Raw genomic sequence first — 16,224 nt, 5'->3', positions numbered from 1 at the left:
AAAATTATGATCAGCAAGTGTCGTGTTTCAGTGATCAGGCGACAAGTCGCACCAACACGCACAGCTGTACGCACTGACTGTCAAACAATGGGAGGTATGTTTTAGAAAAGGAAGGAATGTTATCCCAGTCATCAGTTGATAACACGCACCAACACGCACACATGTACTCACTGACTGTCAACAACCACCCCACCCGAAAACCCCTCAATTAAAACAGAACCAACAACCACCCCTCCCCCAAAAAAATCACAACAAAAATCACCACCACCCACAACACCCACAACACCCCCCCCCCCCCCCTCCGAACAAACAAACAACAAAAATGGTATTATGGTGTAATATAAAGACAATTTTGTAATATATTTATTTCAGTTTTGAACAAGATAAATAAATAGCTTTTAGTTTTATTTATTATTTCAGACAAAGCAACTAAACAAAATATTTTTGTCCTACATAAACCCATAAATCCATAGGACCAATATTGATATATCTTTGTAATTATTTATTACAACGCAGTATTGTTAATACAACTTAATACATTTATGATATTTACAATAATAATAATATAAATGTATAATATTTTTATGTTTCTGACATACACACAGACACACATAGAGAGAGAGAGAGAGAGAGAGAGAGAGAGAGAGAGAGAGAGAGAGAGAGAGAGAGAGAGAGAGAGAGAGAGAGAGAGAGAGAGAGAGAGAGAGAGAGAGAGAGAGAGAGAGAGAGTAAAACAAATACATTTTATTAAAAATGTAATGTTGGTATAGCAAAGACAATAAATGCAACAAGCATTTTGAGAGTACTGTTAAGGCAATACATGTCCCTTACGGGCCCAAAACATTTTCGTATCTCCTAAATTCAAGGGGCGATAACTCTGTGAATAGTTTGTAAACTTGATCAATAACAGTATATGATAAAGCCAAAACAAAAAACCCACACTAAAAAACAAAGTTTCATATATCCTAATTTCAAGGTCCAAACAAATGAGTAAATCGCAAAACAAATGTTCGTACCTCCTAAGTTCTTGGGCCATAACTTGCACTGTAACGGTACAAATAAAGCTACACACAAAATGTCAGCTCAGTATCTCAAACTATATGTGGGACAGACAGACAGACAGACAGACAGACAGAAGTACGGAGATAAAATCTATTGTCCCCTCTGGTTAGACCGGCAGGGGACTCTAAATACGAACTTTGTGCCGAAATTAAATTATTAAATTTTGCAGATATTAAAATGACCATGATTATATAATACCTGCACATGTCTATTTACACTCTACATCAATTCATACTTTTTTGGCGTTAATTAAGACGGAAAAAATTGTAGTTACTATAAACAGTGAATATATATAAACGTTTCTTTAACAACTCCCCCCCCCCCCCCCCCCCCCCACACACACACACTTCAGTAAATTGAAGAGTCGTCAACAAACAAGAAACACAACATTCAAGACTAAATGTTAAAGCGACTTGCTCTGCGGTGGACTAGGTGTTAGCGTATTCGTGTCGGAAGTGTATGACGGGGTGGCTGTAGCCCACAATCCTGACAATGATGAAGATGCAGAACAACACGACGCCGCACACGATGGCGGATATGGCGATGTTCTTTGCCAACTCCCCGTGACGTCGTGCCTTGTCGTAGTCACAAGAATCAGACGCGTTCCTGGACTGGAACAAATAAGAAGAAAAGCTTAGGCCCTAACCACACCGGGTCTGGGTTTCGGCCTGGGTCTGGCGAGTTTGGTGCCAGTCCAAAATGAAACGTATTGAATCGAATGTGACAAAACACAACGCGTCTGTGCTGACGTCAACTACAGATCTGGCAACAGACGTCCTAAAACATGCGTTATGTTTCTACACCGCCAGACTGGCAGCTGCGCAATGTTCGAACCTTACTCATTATTTTTTCTTAATAACCAACAGCACACTCGCCAGACCCAGACCCAGACCCAGACTCGGTGTGTTTTGGGTCTTAGTAATTTTTTAAATTATTTACACAGTACACGTTTATTAGTTATAATGTACACTTATATTATTTAATATCCATCATGGACAAATGTGTGTTTTTAATGATTAAAAAAAATGCCATTTTGCATTTAAGACATCTATTAGAAAATATTTTTGAAATAGGAACATTGGAGATTTATTCTGTGATTGTTGTCGCAGCTATTTTTTTAAATAGCCACTTCGGCTGTCATGAAAGCCAGTGTAGCTGTCGTAACTGAACACATTTATTGGTATTTACACACTTAATTACACAGATTTACATATATAAGTACATTACACATCTTGTAGTTTACTGCTTAATGACAATTTCATGTTGTAGTGTTTTAATAGCTAACATATATGTTCACAGTTTTTACTAGACTAGTATGGCTTCTATTTAATAAATATTTTAAGGGCAGCATCGGAATTAATGTCAAACGCGGTTCTTTGGAGAAGGGTTATGACCACCTTGTCTCTTTGGTAACGTGATTTACATATTTAATTGTTGCAAACATTCACAGGATTCAAATTAAATTGGTTAGTACATATGCCCAATGCACATATTGCAGGCATGAACCTTGTAGGGCATACGAGTCACATGCGCCTGGAATAAAAAATTTGAATGGTGTGTGATGGGGACGAAAGTGAGATTATTTCGTGGTCTGTATTCCATGATAACCATTAACCAGTCAGTACCACCCATGAGAAGAATGCGACAACAAGTTCTCTTGTATGCTGAGGTTTTTTTTTTTTTTTGTAATGCAGCCTATTCATCACTCAATGTGTGGTGAAGATGGAAGTTAATTGGCATTCTGAATCCCACTACCAAATGTTCATCCTGGACAACCTTTTGTATGCCTATGACAGACCGATCGAATGTATATTATGTCCATTAAGTTATAGTGAATATCACTTAATTGTGCTTCAATATGAATATGGCGGCTCTCAATGTGGTAGCAAATCTTCTTGAAGATAGTGGATGTCCTAGTATATATAGGCTGAAGTTGCCTCTTCAGGATTCCTTTCCCCAGAACCGCTAATGTGAAACATCTCCACCATCCTACAGTAGAAGGTATGTATAATTTATATTTCATGTTGGTCAAAGACTGTTGCAATCACAGAGCTAAATCACGAACTCCGTTCCAGTTTTGTTTTCCAGTTCTTCAGCTGGAAATAAAAGTAATGCTCCGTCTCTGAACATTTGAAAAGCAAACTTCTTTTTGTATGTAGTATTTTATCATTATTGGTTTCTTGAAACAACACAAACTAGGTGACTTTTGGTCCATTTGCAAGATTTGAGAACACATAATGAATACAACGTTGTTGTATATGCTGGAATTTTACAGGGTGCTTCACAGTGAAAATAAAACAACATGATAATCATTCTCTGTTGTTGCTATTGACCAGGAATATGAGCCAAATAATGCTTCTGTGAAAGGTGGCAGTATAGCTGGAGTCATCTATGAAGATCGGTAAAAAGTTGGAAAATCTCAGAACCATGAACAGACCAAATACACCCAAAAGACATTTCTGCGAGATATAAAGTTGGGACGTATGGAAAATATATTTAGACAAAGCAGCAAATACACGAGGTATTGAAGAGGCATTGAAGTCCAAGTTTTCAATGATATAATGAATAGACTTATTAAGATGGGCAATGAACAGTATGATATATACATATGGACATTTATTAAGCAACACCCTATTTGCTCAGACTGAGCAACTTTAATGAACTGGTGCATGAAATGTGTCAAAGATTTCCATACCATATGAAATTTTCAGTGAACAAAAAGAGATGAGGAGAAACATAGCCAATAATACCATGACATAATGTGGTATATTTGAAGATGGTACAGATTTGGAAAATGATTTCATTTCATTCGAAAACATTACGAATTTCACTGTTGTTGCACAGACTTAACTGTCAGTACCATACATACATCTGGTTCACGGAATTGAAGAATAATGTCTGGCAAGTCCAAATATTGACTTTCCATCAGTATCTGGTATAACCTCCCTGCACGCGAACAACTGCTTCAAGACACCTCCTCATCCCTTGGATCAATTTCTGGATTTGATTTTGAGGAATCCTGTTCCAATCCTCATGCAAAGCAGCAGTCAATTCATTGAGAGTCTGAACAGGTGGGTCTCTCTGTCGGACACGACGGCCTAAAATGTCCCACAGATACTCAATGGAATTGAGATCTGGACTCATGGCTGGCCATGGAATGGTCTCAACAGTATTCTGTTGCAAGAACTGGGTGACAGCACGTGCTCTGTGAGACCTTCATTGTCATGCATGAAGATGGGTCTTGTAGCTAGAGGATGATTATCAAAATGGGGGACAACAGCTCTCTCAAGGATCTCCTGTTAAGGATCTCCCATTAAGGTTACCATGAATGGTGATGAGGTCCATCTTGCAACCCAAGGAAATGCATCCCCATACCATGACTGACCCTCCCCAAAAGGGAACCGTCTCCTGGATTTTGCGGGGAACCATGGCTGTGTTCCTTTGTGTCGAGACACGTGTACGACCATCCACCATATGCAATAAGAAACGACTCTCATTGGAAAAGTGAACCCTCCGCCATGATGCAATGTTCCAGCGAACACGTTGATTACACCAGGCAAGTTGTGCTGCTTTGTGAGTTGGAGACAGTTTTATACGCTTGATGGGTCTTCTGACCCTGTATCCTGCTGCTTTCAGCCGATTCCTGACGGTCCTGTAGGAAATGGCTCTCTCTGGTAACCACTGTTGTTTTAAAGATGTGATTGAGTACCATGAACGGCGCCTAACAAGTCTCAAAAATGCTCTATCCTCTCTTATTGTTGTCTTACGGGGTCTGCCAGGTCTTGGACGATCTTTAACATCATTGGTAGCCCTGTGTTTGTTCAACAGTTTTCAAATGATGGAAATATTGCGCCCAAGTTGACGTCCAATTTGTCTGAGGGACATTCCTGCATTTCTCATGCCAATAATTTTCCACCTTGTAGCCTCTGACAATTTACGACGTGCCATGATAATTATGGTACTGAATATTCAATGCAAACTGACAGGAGAGAGTGTGACATGTAACCATTACAAACTTGATTTCAACACGGTTGAGGGTATGACATTTCACGTGCATTGTTCATCATTGCACGTGCATTGAATATCTCCACAAAAGTCATGCTATTCAGCAAGATGCCACATGTTAATATATCATTCAGGAAAATGCTCTGTTTTCTTAATTCACAGAATTATAGGTCTGTGAATTGGGTGTTGCTTAATTTATTTCCATATGTATATTTATGAAGGGATGGTTTGTTTCTCAGATCGTTTCAAGATGAATAATCTCTTCTTCAAATGACCTCGTGCTCATAATAAATCCGAACAACATCTTTCTTGAAGTACTTTAAAGTTCCAGGCTTTATTACATTTCTTGTCAAGTACAGACATTTTGCTTTAAGTAGGTGATGCTGTCGGTGAAAGACGTTCTAAGATCCAAATATGGTTCTGGCAAGCGCAACAACATCTGTAAAACTGAATAGTTGTATAGCCATGGTTTGTTTTTGATGCTGGAAACACTTTTCAATAATTGGATGCCCATGTGATGTCTTGAAATCTAGGACCTGGCAGGTGTCTTTCATTGCACATGTTACTTTGGCTGCTGTGACGAAATGTTTTTGTTCATTGATAGGAGCAAGAAAACATACTGGGCCACTGCGGAGGCAATAATTAATACAGATATCTGTGCTTTAACTAGACCAGCATCCTCAGAGCACTGAGCTAGATCCAGCCCAACGGAGAGCTACAAGTCAGTGTGTACAATTCTACCATAGGCCATTAATGCATGTAAAAAATTCCATTTATGTCGCTGCAAGAAATCGTGTTGAAATGTTTCAGGTTTTTCTATTATGCATAGACACGTCAGTATGTTACACAGGCAGATCCTGGGGGTACAAGAGGTGATACCCTTTTTGTGGCATACTAGTATTTGCTCTATTGTTACAGTTTGTCGGGTGGAAAACTATTTGTTATTGACTATTTTTTATAATGCAGCAAGGGGCCATTCATAACGTACATTGGCCCATTGGGAGGGGGAAGGTTCGGGCATTACAAGAGGAGGGGGTATATACGACAAAATTCATTCTTTTATTCGTGTCAGATGAATGCAAACTATGCTCCTAATTGTATCCGATGTACTTTTCAGTTTGGGGGGGGGGGGGGGGGGCTAATGATCAAATGTACAAAAATTGTACATGGTGCTAAAAGAATCCTTGATTTTGAAAAATAAATACTTTATGGATGGTCTCCAAATACTAGTCTGAAATCCCTTCTACCTACATTGTTTGTTACACTGACAAGATTGCGCACATCTCTCAGCAAACGTACTTGTGCTTTAGTCAATGTCCACGTTGTACACACTACCAGAAAGATGTGTGCGCCTCCTACTTTGAGTTACACTGCACAGACCCTTTTTGACAGACACAATATCACTTTTTAAAACAGAAACTGTGCAACTTTGTGGTGCATTTGACCAAATAGTAGTAGTTAAACTATTTCACGCCCCTCCCCCTTTCAAATTTCTATATCCGCCCCTAAGAACAATAAAACAAAGAAAAAAAAAATGAAAAAAAAAATGAAATGAAAACGAAAGTAACTTACGCTGAATGACGCCACGACAGCAGCCAGTGCTAAGGGCCAGCAGAAACAGCACGATATCAAAGACAGGATCAAGTAGTCTGGCGGCTGGCCCACCGGGCAGGTCTGAAACACAGTATGTATCGCTAGTTCGTGAAAACCGCCTGAAACACAGTATGTATCCTAGTTCGTGAAAACCGCCTGAAACACAGTATGTATCGCTAGTTCGGGAAAACCGCCTGAAACACAGCATGTATCGCTAGTTCGGAAAACCGCCTAAAACACATTATGTATCGCTAGTTCGGGAAAACCGCCTGAAACACGGTATGTATCGCTAGTTCTTGAAAACCGCCTGAAACACAGTATGTATCGCTAGTTCTAAAAAACAGCCTGAAACACAGTATGTATCGTTAGTTCTTGAAAACCGCCAGAAACACAGTATATATCGCTAGTTCTTGAAAACCGCCCGAAACACAGTAAGTATCGCTAGTTCTTGAAAACCGCCTGAAACACAGTATGTATCGCTAGTTCGTGAAAACCGCCATGAAACACATTATGTATCGCTAGTTCGTGAAAACCGCCTGAAACACAGTATGTATCGCTAGTTCTTGAAAACCGCCTGAAACACAGTATGTATCGCTAGATCTTGAAGACCGCCTGAAACACAGTATGTATCGCTAGTTCTTGAAAACCGCCTGAAACACAGTATGTATCGCTAGTTCGGGAAAACCGCCATGAAACACAGTATGTATCGCTAGTTCGGGAAAACCGCCTGAAACACAGTATGTATCGCTAGTTCGGGAAAACCGCCTGAAACACAGTATGTATCGCTAGTTCGGGAAAACCGCCTAAAACACAGTATGTATCGCTAGTTCGTGAAAATCGCCATGAAACACATTATGTATCGCTAGTTCTTGAAAACCGCCTGAAACACAGTATGTATCGCTAGTTCGTGAAAACCGCCTGAAACACCGTATATATCGCTAGTTCGTGAAAACCGCCTGAAACACAGTATGTTTCGTAGTTCGCGAAAACCGCCTGAAACACAGTATGTATCGCTAGTAGGTCCTTCATTCAAGCGATGTTCAATAATCGATATGAAAAAATAATAAAGGAGAGGCCTATTTGTTCAACGGCACATCAGCACATTATAAACGACAACTGTTTCGTGTCTCTAACAGGTGGTTATTAGGATAAATGGTCAACAGAGACCTCTAGGAAAGTAGCTGCCGTTGTTACCCTTTTTGGTAAAGCAAAAAATGGATCTTTTATACGCACCCGCCCATAGTCATGACACTATATATCAGGACCCTCAACATACCAGGACCCTTAACATACCAGGTCCCTTAATATACCAGGACCCTTAAAATGCCAGGACCCTTAACGTACCAGAGGCATAATTCACTAAACTCTCGCAACTTTGCGACCTCGCAGTGCAATGCTAAAAGACTTGCAAAGAGGATGCTTTGTTGTTTAACAGAGCCTAAGAGACCTTTATGAATTAGGCCACAGGACCCTTAACATGCCAGTTGTGGGACACGGGTTGACACGAAACTAAACTATCGTGATCCTGCGACCTATCGCGCCCCAGGCGACCTACCGCGCTCCAGGCGACCTATCGCGCCCCAGGCGACCTATGGCGCTCCAGGCGACCTATCGTGATCCTGCGACCTATCGCACCCCAGGCGACCTACCGCGGTCCAGGCGACCTACCACGGTCCAGGCGACCTATCGCGCCCCAGGCGACCTATCGTGATCCTGCGACCTGTCGCGCCACAGGCGACCTACCGCGCTCCAGTCGACCTATCGCGCTCCAGGCGACCTATCGCGCCCCAGGCGACCTATCGTGATCCTACGACCTATTGCGCCCCAGGCGACCTACCGCGCCACAGGCGACCTATCGTGATCCTGCGACCTATTGCTCCCCAGGCGACCTACCGCGCTCCAGGCGACCTATCGCGCCCCAGGCGACCTATCATGATCCTGCGACCTATTGCTCCTCAGGCGACCTACTGCGTTCCAGGCGACCTATCGCGCCCCAGGCGACCTATCGTGACCCTGCGACGTATCGCGCCCAGGCGACCTATTGTGACCCTGCGACGTATCGCGCCCCAGCGACCTATCATTTTACTGCGACCTATCGCGCCCCAGGTGACCTATCGTGACCATGCGACCTATCGCGCCCCAGGAGACCTATCGTGACCCTGCGACCTATCGCACCCCTGGCGAGTGTTCTACCGCTGGGCGATACCACGCCCACAATAACTGACTGGATTGAAAGTTAGTTTGTTTTGTTTAACGACACCACTAGAACACATTCATTCATTAATCATCGGATATTGAATGTCAACCATTTGGTACTTTTCACATTTAAGGATTGTTAACTATTGTCCGAACCAAATTGTTAACAACTACAAAAAATTACTCTCCCACCTTTAATTGCCGTTAGATTTCCTCCAAAGTTTGTCCAGACACAAATCGCAAAAAACCCACTACAAATATACAGATTCCACACACGAGACTGCAACGATGTCGCCGATATTGTCTTTGCTGAGATTGCATAGGGAAAAATACATGCAGTTTTCTGCCGTCTGCCATGTTGCTTGTTTATGGAATACTCTTCAAGAGGGGTGAAAGCCTCCAAAGTATGTGACACAATTACTATGAAATCGATGATCTCTAGTGGTATCATTAAAATAATAATAATAGTAATAATAATTAAAAAAAAAAATAATAATATGACGTCATCACGTTTGCTTTTATATCATAACATGTTATGACGTTGTTAGATTAAGTCCTATCCTTTCACCCCTCTTGAAGAATATTCCATAAAAAGTCAAAATGGCAGCTGATACAAAATTACATGCTTTTTTCCCTATGCGCTCTCAGCGACGTCGATATAGGTGACATGGTTATCATCTGGTATGTGGAATCTGTGTCATTGTAATGTTTTTTTTCAAGATTTGTGTCTGGACAAACTTTGGAGGATATCTAACGGCAATTAAAGGTAGGAGAGTAATTTTTCGTAGTTGTTAACAATTTGGTTCGGACAATAGTTATTTTATGTTCATCAGGGTAACAAAAGAAAACAAAATCATCCGCAAACTGTAACAGAAATAACAGACAATACTTATAATTAAATTTGAATCATGCAGGCTAATAATAACAAAAACGTCATACTTTATTTATTTTTTTATTTTTTTTATCCATAAATAATAATGCGAATAAGACAACTTGCCCATATAAAATAACGTCATCAGATATGACGTTCCCTGACGACGTTTGTTTTTTTTTTTTTTTTTTTTTTTTTTTTTTTTTTTTTTACATTCATCGAAAAATTAACAAACTGCCGTTTCTACGTCTGGACCAATGGGATGGGTCGTTACGTTGTAATGAATGTAACAGAAATTTGATTATTTAAGAATTGAACGTTATATTTTTGACGATCATGCGATGATAAACAAAACCGTTTTACACACTGTATTAATGGCGTAGCGCGTTAGCGCAAAGCTGTTCTATCATCGCATGAACGTCAAAAATATAACGTTCAATTCTTATAATTCCAAATGCATTAATATTGCCATTATACAAAACTATATTAAAAAACCCAATCGAACTCTATTCCACAATGATTTACAACTGTATTAATACCTTAGAAAGTTACATTCGGGTTTTTTCCCGTCAAATTTCCGATTTATTATAATGATTTAGGTTTTATAAATTTTAATTAAAGTTTAATTAGTAAAAAGTGAAGGTGAACACTGACTTCAAAGGGGAAAAGTGTCAGTGTTACTGTGTGTGTGGACTTCAGAGGAATTTTGTGATTGTGTGCACGGAGTATGTGTTTTCGCGCGTGTAAGTTATCGATTTGGTGTTTTTGTCAAATGTGACAGAGGTGCGCTCATGTCTCTCTTTTGATTTGTTGAGCATTCTCTGCTATAACTTCTAATAGAAGCTTCGTTTTTTTGTGGCCTATCATATACATTAGGGCCTATGTGTCTCAGTTCAAAACCGGAATCGTTTAAAGCCTGAATTGTCACCTTCACTAACAGTGCAGACGAAATTGTGATAAAAATAGAAACGATGGAATCCTCGGGGATTCCCTTGTTTACCGAAAAAGTGCAATTTTCAGGTTCATGGAAGAATGAACGTTGGGTTTTTTAGATTACGTGGTAGCATTTTAACCAATCAAGACGCCTAATACAAAACAGTAATTATAAAATGGAATTATATTGCTATGAATGCAACGGAAATTTAATATATGGACTTAGAGAGGAAACCCTCTACATCTTCCCTTTAGTAATAAGTAATATTTTATATGGACCATCCTACAGACATTATAGCACATGCCACGGCCTTAGATGTGCCAGCCATGGTACCCTGGCGAGAACGAGAAATAAACTGACTGGATGAGGTTATTATAACGCAAACATGAACACCCACTGGAGGAAATATGTGCTCTTCGTAAACAGTATGCGTGTGTTCATAGCCCCGCGGTGGCGGTCCGTATCCTTGATGCGTTGGCGGTCCGTATCCATGGTGTGCCCCGTAGCCAGGCTGTTGTGTGTAGGGTTGTTGCGGCTAATTAGAGAGAAAAAAGGAAATATATATATATATATATATATATATATATATATATATATATATATTCCACACATATATTTTGGTACTGGTCAGATATGAGTAATGTTTGTAGTCTGAATAATCAAATTCCTCTGACCAAATCTTAGTTCCGCTTCACTAATACGAGGCATGATACTATACTTGTTAATAATTTAGAAAGTTAAATTAGTTACCTAATCTATGTTTTAATTTTACTAGGATGTTTTGGTGTTGTTGTTTTTTTGTTTTTTTTTGTGGGTTTTTTTACCTAATATCGATATATCCTTGTATCTACCGGTTAACTTGAAGTTACAACTAAACCTAGCAACCTCTCTACAAATTCCTGCTGAAATGGAAATTTTTGGTTTACGGACTGGAATGGAGTCGCAAAAAATATTTTTGGGTTTGGCTGCCGGGTGTATTTGTGACTAAGTCATTTCATATTTAAGCCTGCGTCAAACAATTTTCTTTTAATTATTTTTTCATTTTTTAAATTCTAATTGTAAATTTAGTTATTGATGCATTAAAAAACTAAAAAAATTCTAATTAAAATTGTACATTCCACTGCCTTATTACCCCACCAACCCCCTGTCTTGGACACATCCACACCGGACACATCGTTACCCCACCAACCCCCGGTCTTGGACACATCCACACCGACACATCGTGTTTGAACCTTCAGTGGCTGTAAACACGAGTTAAATGTTTAGCTGGTATTACTGTGTGAGCCGCTCTCTGTGTATCCAAGCTATATAATAATGATCGTAACATCTTACATCCAGTAATGACCGGCCTTCGCTGACGTGAAATGTGTCTGAAACGGCAAAAATAATTTACGTACATGTATATTTAAAACATCAAGAACGTTATTCTGGGTTGTTGTTTTTTGTTACGAGATGCTCATTTGAAGTTCCGTTTTTGCCCCACTGTTTTGTGTGTTTGTATCTGTGTGGAGTAGGGTCTCCACGAGTGGTCGAGTACTCGGGCACGGGCCGAGTCTAGCAAGATTCGAGTCTGTTCACATGACTCGAGTACCCGTGCAAGGACGAGCACTCTCATTTAATAGAGTTTTTACGTCATTTTGACATGTGCTTGCAGCGGGTTACATTATGAACATGTTTGGCATGCAATACAATGACATGATTTGGCATCCATGCGCTGGAATTAAGATGAAAATAACCAAAAAATACTATTTTTGTGTCCAATATAGAAAACAATCGGCTCAGAAATAGATAACTTGTAGTAAATTACATAGCATGAAAAAGAGCGTTTCCTGTGGGACGAGATATAGTGTAAGTGTCGGGTACTCGGGTCCGCGCCGAGTTTGACTGTCGAGTACTCGAGTCCAATAGTTTGTACTCGTGGAGGCCCTAGTGTGGAAGTAAGAAAACGTCGAAATACAGTGCATTCATCTTTGTTTCTTTCTTTTCCATTTGGAAAGGATATTATTTGTAATAGGTTGGCTTGTACTAATATGTTTGTTTCAGTATTGTTATTGTACTTAACGTGTGTAAAAAATGGTTTTCATACTTACTAGTATATCCGACTAAGATTCAAGCACACTGTCCTCCAACATGGTGTGCAGATAGAATGTCAACGGACAAAATGTCATACTTACTAGTATATCCGACTAAGATTCAAGCACACTGTCCTCCAACACGGTGTGCAGATAGAATGTCAACGGACAAAATGTCATACTTACTAGTATATCCGACTAAGATTCAAGCACACTGTCCTCCAACACGGTGTGCAGATAGAATGTCAACGGACAAAATGTCATACTTACTAGTATATCTGACTAAGATTCAAGCACACTGTCCTCCAACACGGTGTGCACATAGAATGTCAACGGAAAAAATGTCATACTTACTAGTATATCCGACTAAGATTCAAGCACACTGTCCTCCAACACGGTGTCAACGGACAAAATGTCAGTGGACAAAGTGTCTACCATCAATGTGGTATCTCGGTCAAAATGTCAATCTGTGTGTGTGTGTGTGTGTGTGTGTGTGTGTGTGTGTGTGTGTGTATGAGAGAGAGAGAGAGAGAGAGAGAGAGAGAGAGAGAGAGAGAGAGAGAGAGAGAGAGAGAGATAGATGAACAGAGACAGATAGAAAAAGACACACAGAGAGAGAGAGAGAGAGAGAGAGAGAGAGAGAGAGAGAGAGAGAGAGAGATGAACAGAGACAGATAGAGACAGACACACACACAGAGACAGACAGAGAGAGACAGATGAACAGAGACAGATAGAGACAGACACACACAGAGAGAGAGAGAGAGAGAGAGAGAGAGAGAGAGAGAGAGAGAGAGAGAAAGAGAGATGAACAGAGACAGATAGAGACAAACAGACACACACACACAGAGAGAGAGAGAGAGAGAGAGAGAGAGAGAGAGAGAGAGAGAGAGAGACAGATAGACAGACTGACAGACAGAGACAGAAACAAATGCAGGGTGAGAAATTCGAGTTCCTTTCTCACTGCACAATTTGGAATATTCAAAGGATACTCCATTGTCGGTTGCCTCATTAGCCAGCCTGTCTTTAATAAACATTTATTACTGGCATTTAAAAACAAAATTCCATAACCCATGTTGTTCTGTTATTGACAAAATCATATACAAGTTTACTGCTGTCAAATGTATGCAAGTAGTGTTTTGATGGGTCAAATACAATTTATATAATAGTAATGGCTTTTTAGTGGGTTTTTTTTTTTTTTTTTTTTTTTTCACAAATTATGTATAATCTGAAAGTTGACTTTTTGACCTGGGTACCACTTTAATAGCTGACATTTGTTCCACTGACATTTTGTCCGTTGGCATTTTGTCTATTGACATAATTTTTATTTGTTTTCATCCCTGAAACAAACCTCAGCTGCTGTCTGTCCAGGACCCTGGTTTATTTGTATCTTACAGTTGACGGACGGCAAAACGTTTGTTTCATCTTATTAGCTTTTAGCTTTCTATACATATAAACAAGGTCAGGTCAGGTGATTGGGCTTAACGTGCACATTCAGAGCAAGCTGTTGTAGCGTACGCCTGTCGATTGTCCAAATGTCCGTCTAGCTCTCTTACCGTCAGAGTACTCAGGCTAAGGTCTCACTACACAGATGTAATCTGGCATTGAAATCCATGTTAAATTGTCCAACTTCAAATGAAGATTGCCAACAGAACGGGTTCTTGTTGGCACTAACAACATACACCATTGCGAACATACATTATACATAAGCCTTTATTTTCACTCCGAAATTGGGAACCTTTCCGTCTCAGTTTTTTACTATATGATCGCATCTATAGTACCGGTCCGAACAGGTGGTTCATTAACCGATTCACTCCGGCTGTCACTTGCGCTATAAAACTCATGTCCCAAAAAGTCAATGCACAATATTACAAAATAACACGGGCAAAATACAGCCAGAAGGCTTACCATTAAACATACTTATTGTTTTAAGTCTTCCCCAATTCCTAGAAGTGAATATGTGAACCACAACATGTGTCACAATGAGAAACTGTGTAGTGAGACCTAATATTAAACGTGTCTCCACTAATTCTCATCACTGAATGGTCCGGTTGTCATGTCATCTCGCCCATAATAATAATAATAATAATAATAATAATAACAATAACAATCATAATAATAATAATAATGATGATAATAATAAAAGCTTGTTCAAACACGTCTTTCCATGACCGGGGCCCCCATTTCACAAACCACTGAATCCGCGTCTATATAAGATTTAACATGCGCTTTTAAACATTATTAACAGTTAACGTCTGTAACAAAAAAATTCAAACCTTGGGACAACTTTATTTACGTATCGTTAATGGCATTCCCTGTAACATTGTGCTATAACTAGTTGCGGCTGTAGTCCGGAGGGACGTAGTAAGTGTGGTTTTTACTGATAGTTAAGAAAAGTATTGCCTTAATGTACCCCTTATTGCGGCTGTTGAGTTGAATATGGTAAAGTATATTAGATGTTGATATTCGGGACTATATTTACATAGTACGTATTATTGAATATGTAATACAATTAATTATTATCCATGTGGTTTAACATAACCGAGTTAATAAATAAAAAAAACCCCATATGAAGCACACGTGTAATAACAAGTGTAATGGCGTAATTTTGGGAAACGACGTCATAACATGACGTTGTTTTCCGACTCCTAGTTCGGATTTTGCGTCGTCTCCTTCTAGTTTTGGTTCAAAGATTTTGAGACGGTCCTTGTTACTCATAAAAAACAAAAAAAGAAACAATACTAACATGGATAATAAAGAAATTATTACACTCGCGTGTGAGTTGAACTGGTTTTACGAAACTCGTGTCCGGATTCATGTATTACCTTCGCTTTCGCTCAACCAATACAAGAATCCGGACACTCGTTTTGTAATATCAGTCAGCTCGTATAATAACAGCTCTCGATTTAAGAACATATTGCAGTGTTACAAACCTGTGTTATATGACTCTGCCATTGGATTTCATTATGCCATTAGTCCATTCAATCGTCATGCGATGAATGACGTCGAATAAACACTATGACGTCAGCGAACGACAGCTGGGTTGAGTTCAACCAGACCGAACAAAAACACCCACACAAACGTTTGCTACCCTGGCTTTTGCACTGTACCTTATAACATCACACACACACACACGCACACACACACACACACACACACACACACACACACACACACACACACACACACACACCAGGCCCGTAGCAGAGTGTGTGTGGCTAAGGGGGCCCGCCCCACCAATAATGTTTGGCTTTTTTTTTTTTATAACCTTTACATCTCGACTGAATGTAAAAGTTGTATCGAGACTAACGGATCGAGATTAACGGCGAGAGTTACAGTAACGAGCAGATAACCTTTGAATCATGACCCCGGACCCCACAAATACCTCGCGCCTTCGGCGCTCGTTCAATTGCCCCCCCCCCCCCCCCATAATGTCCACCATGCTACGTGCCTGCACACACACACACACACACACACACACTCTCTCTCACTCA

General features: G+C 40.0%; 1 protein-coding gene across 1 annotated transcript; it reads right to left on the bottom strand.

Moving 5' to 3' along the window:
• Positions 1–328: 328 nt before the first annotated feature.
• On the bottom strand, positions 329–15,757 carry LOC121376110. Its single transcript, XM_041503906.1, has 5 exons — positions 15,664–15,757; positions 11,994–12,031; positions 11,059–11,196; positions 6,640–6,741; positions 329–1,673 (listed from the first exon to the last, which is right to left on the bottom strand). The coding sequence occupies exons 1-5, from the start codon at positions 15,683–15,685 to the stop codon at positions 1,491–1,493; spliced, it is 483 nt and encodes a 160-aa protein (XP_041359840.1). The 5' UTR covers positions 15,686–15,757; the 3' UTR covers positions 329–1,490.
• Between the last annotated feature and the right edge of the window lie 467 nt (positions 15,758–16,224).

The sequence above is a fragment of the Gigantopelta aegis genome, chromosome 6 (genome assembly GCF_016097555.1).
Source record: "Gigantopelta aegis isolate Gae_Host chromosome 6, Gae_host_genome, whole genome shotgun sequence".
NCBI lineage: Eukaryota > Metazoa > Mollusca > Gastropoda > Neomphalida > Peltospiridae > Gigantopelta > Gigantopelta aegis.
The sequence above is the reverse complement of the archived record's forward strand: the minus strand, read 5'-3'. Positions and strand labels throughout refer to the sequence as shown.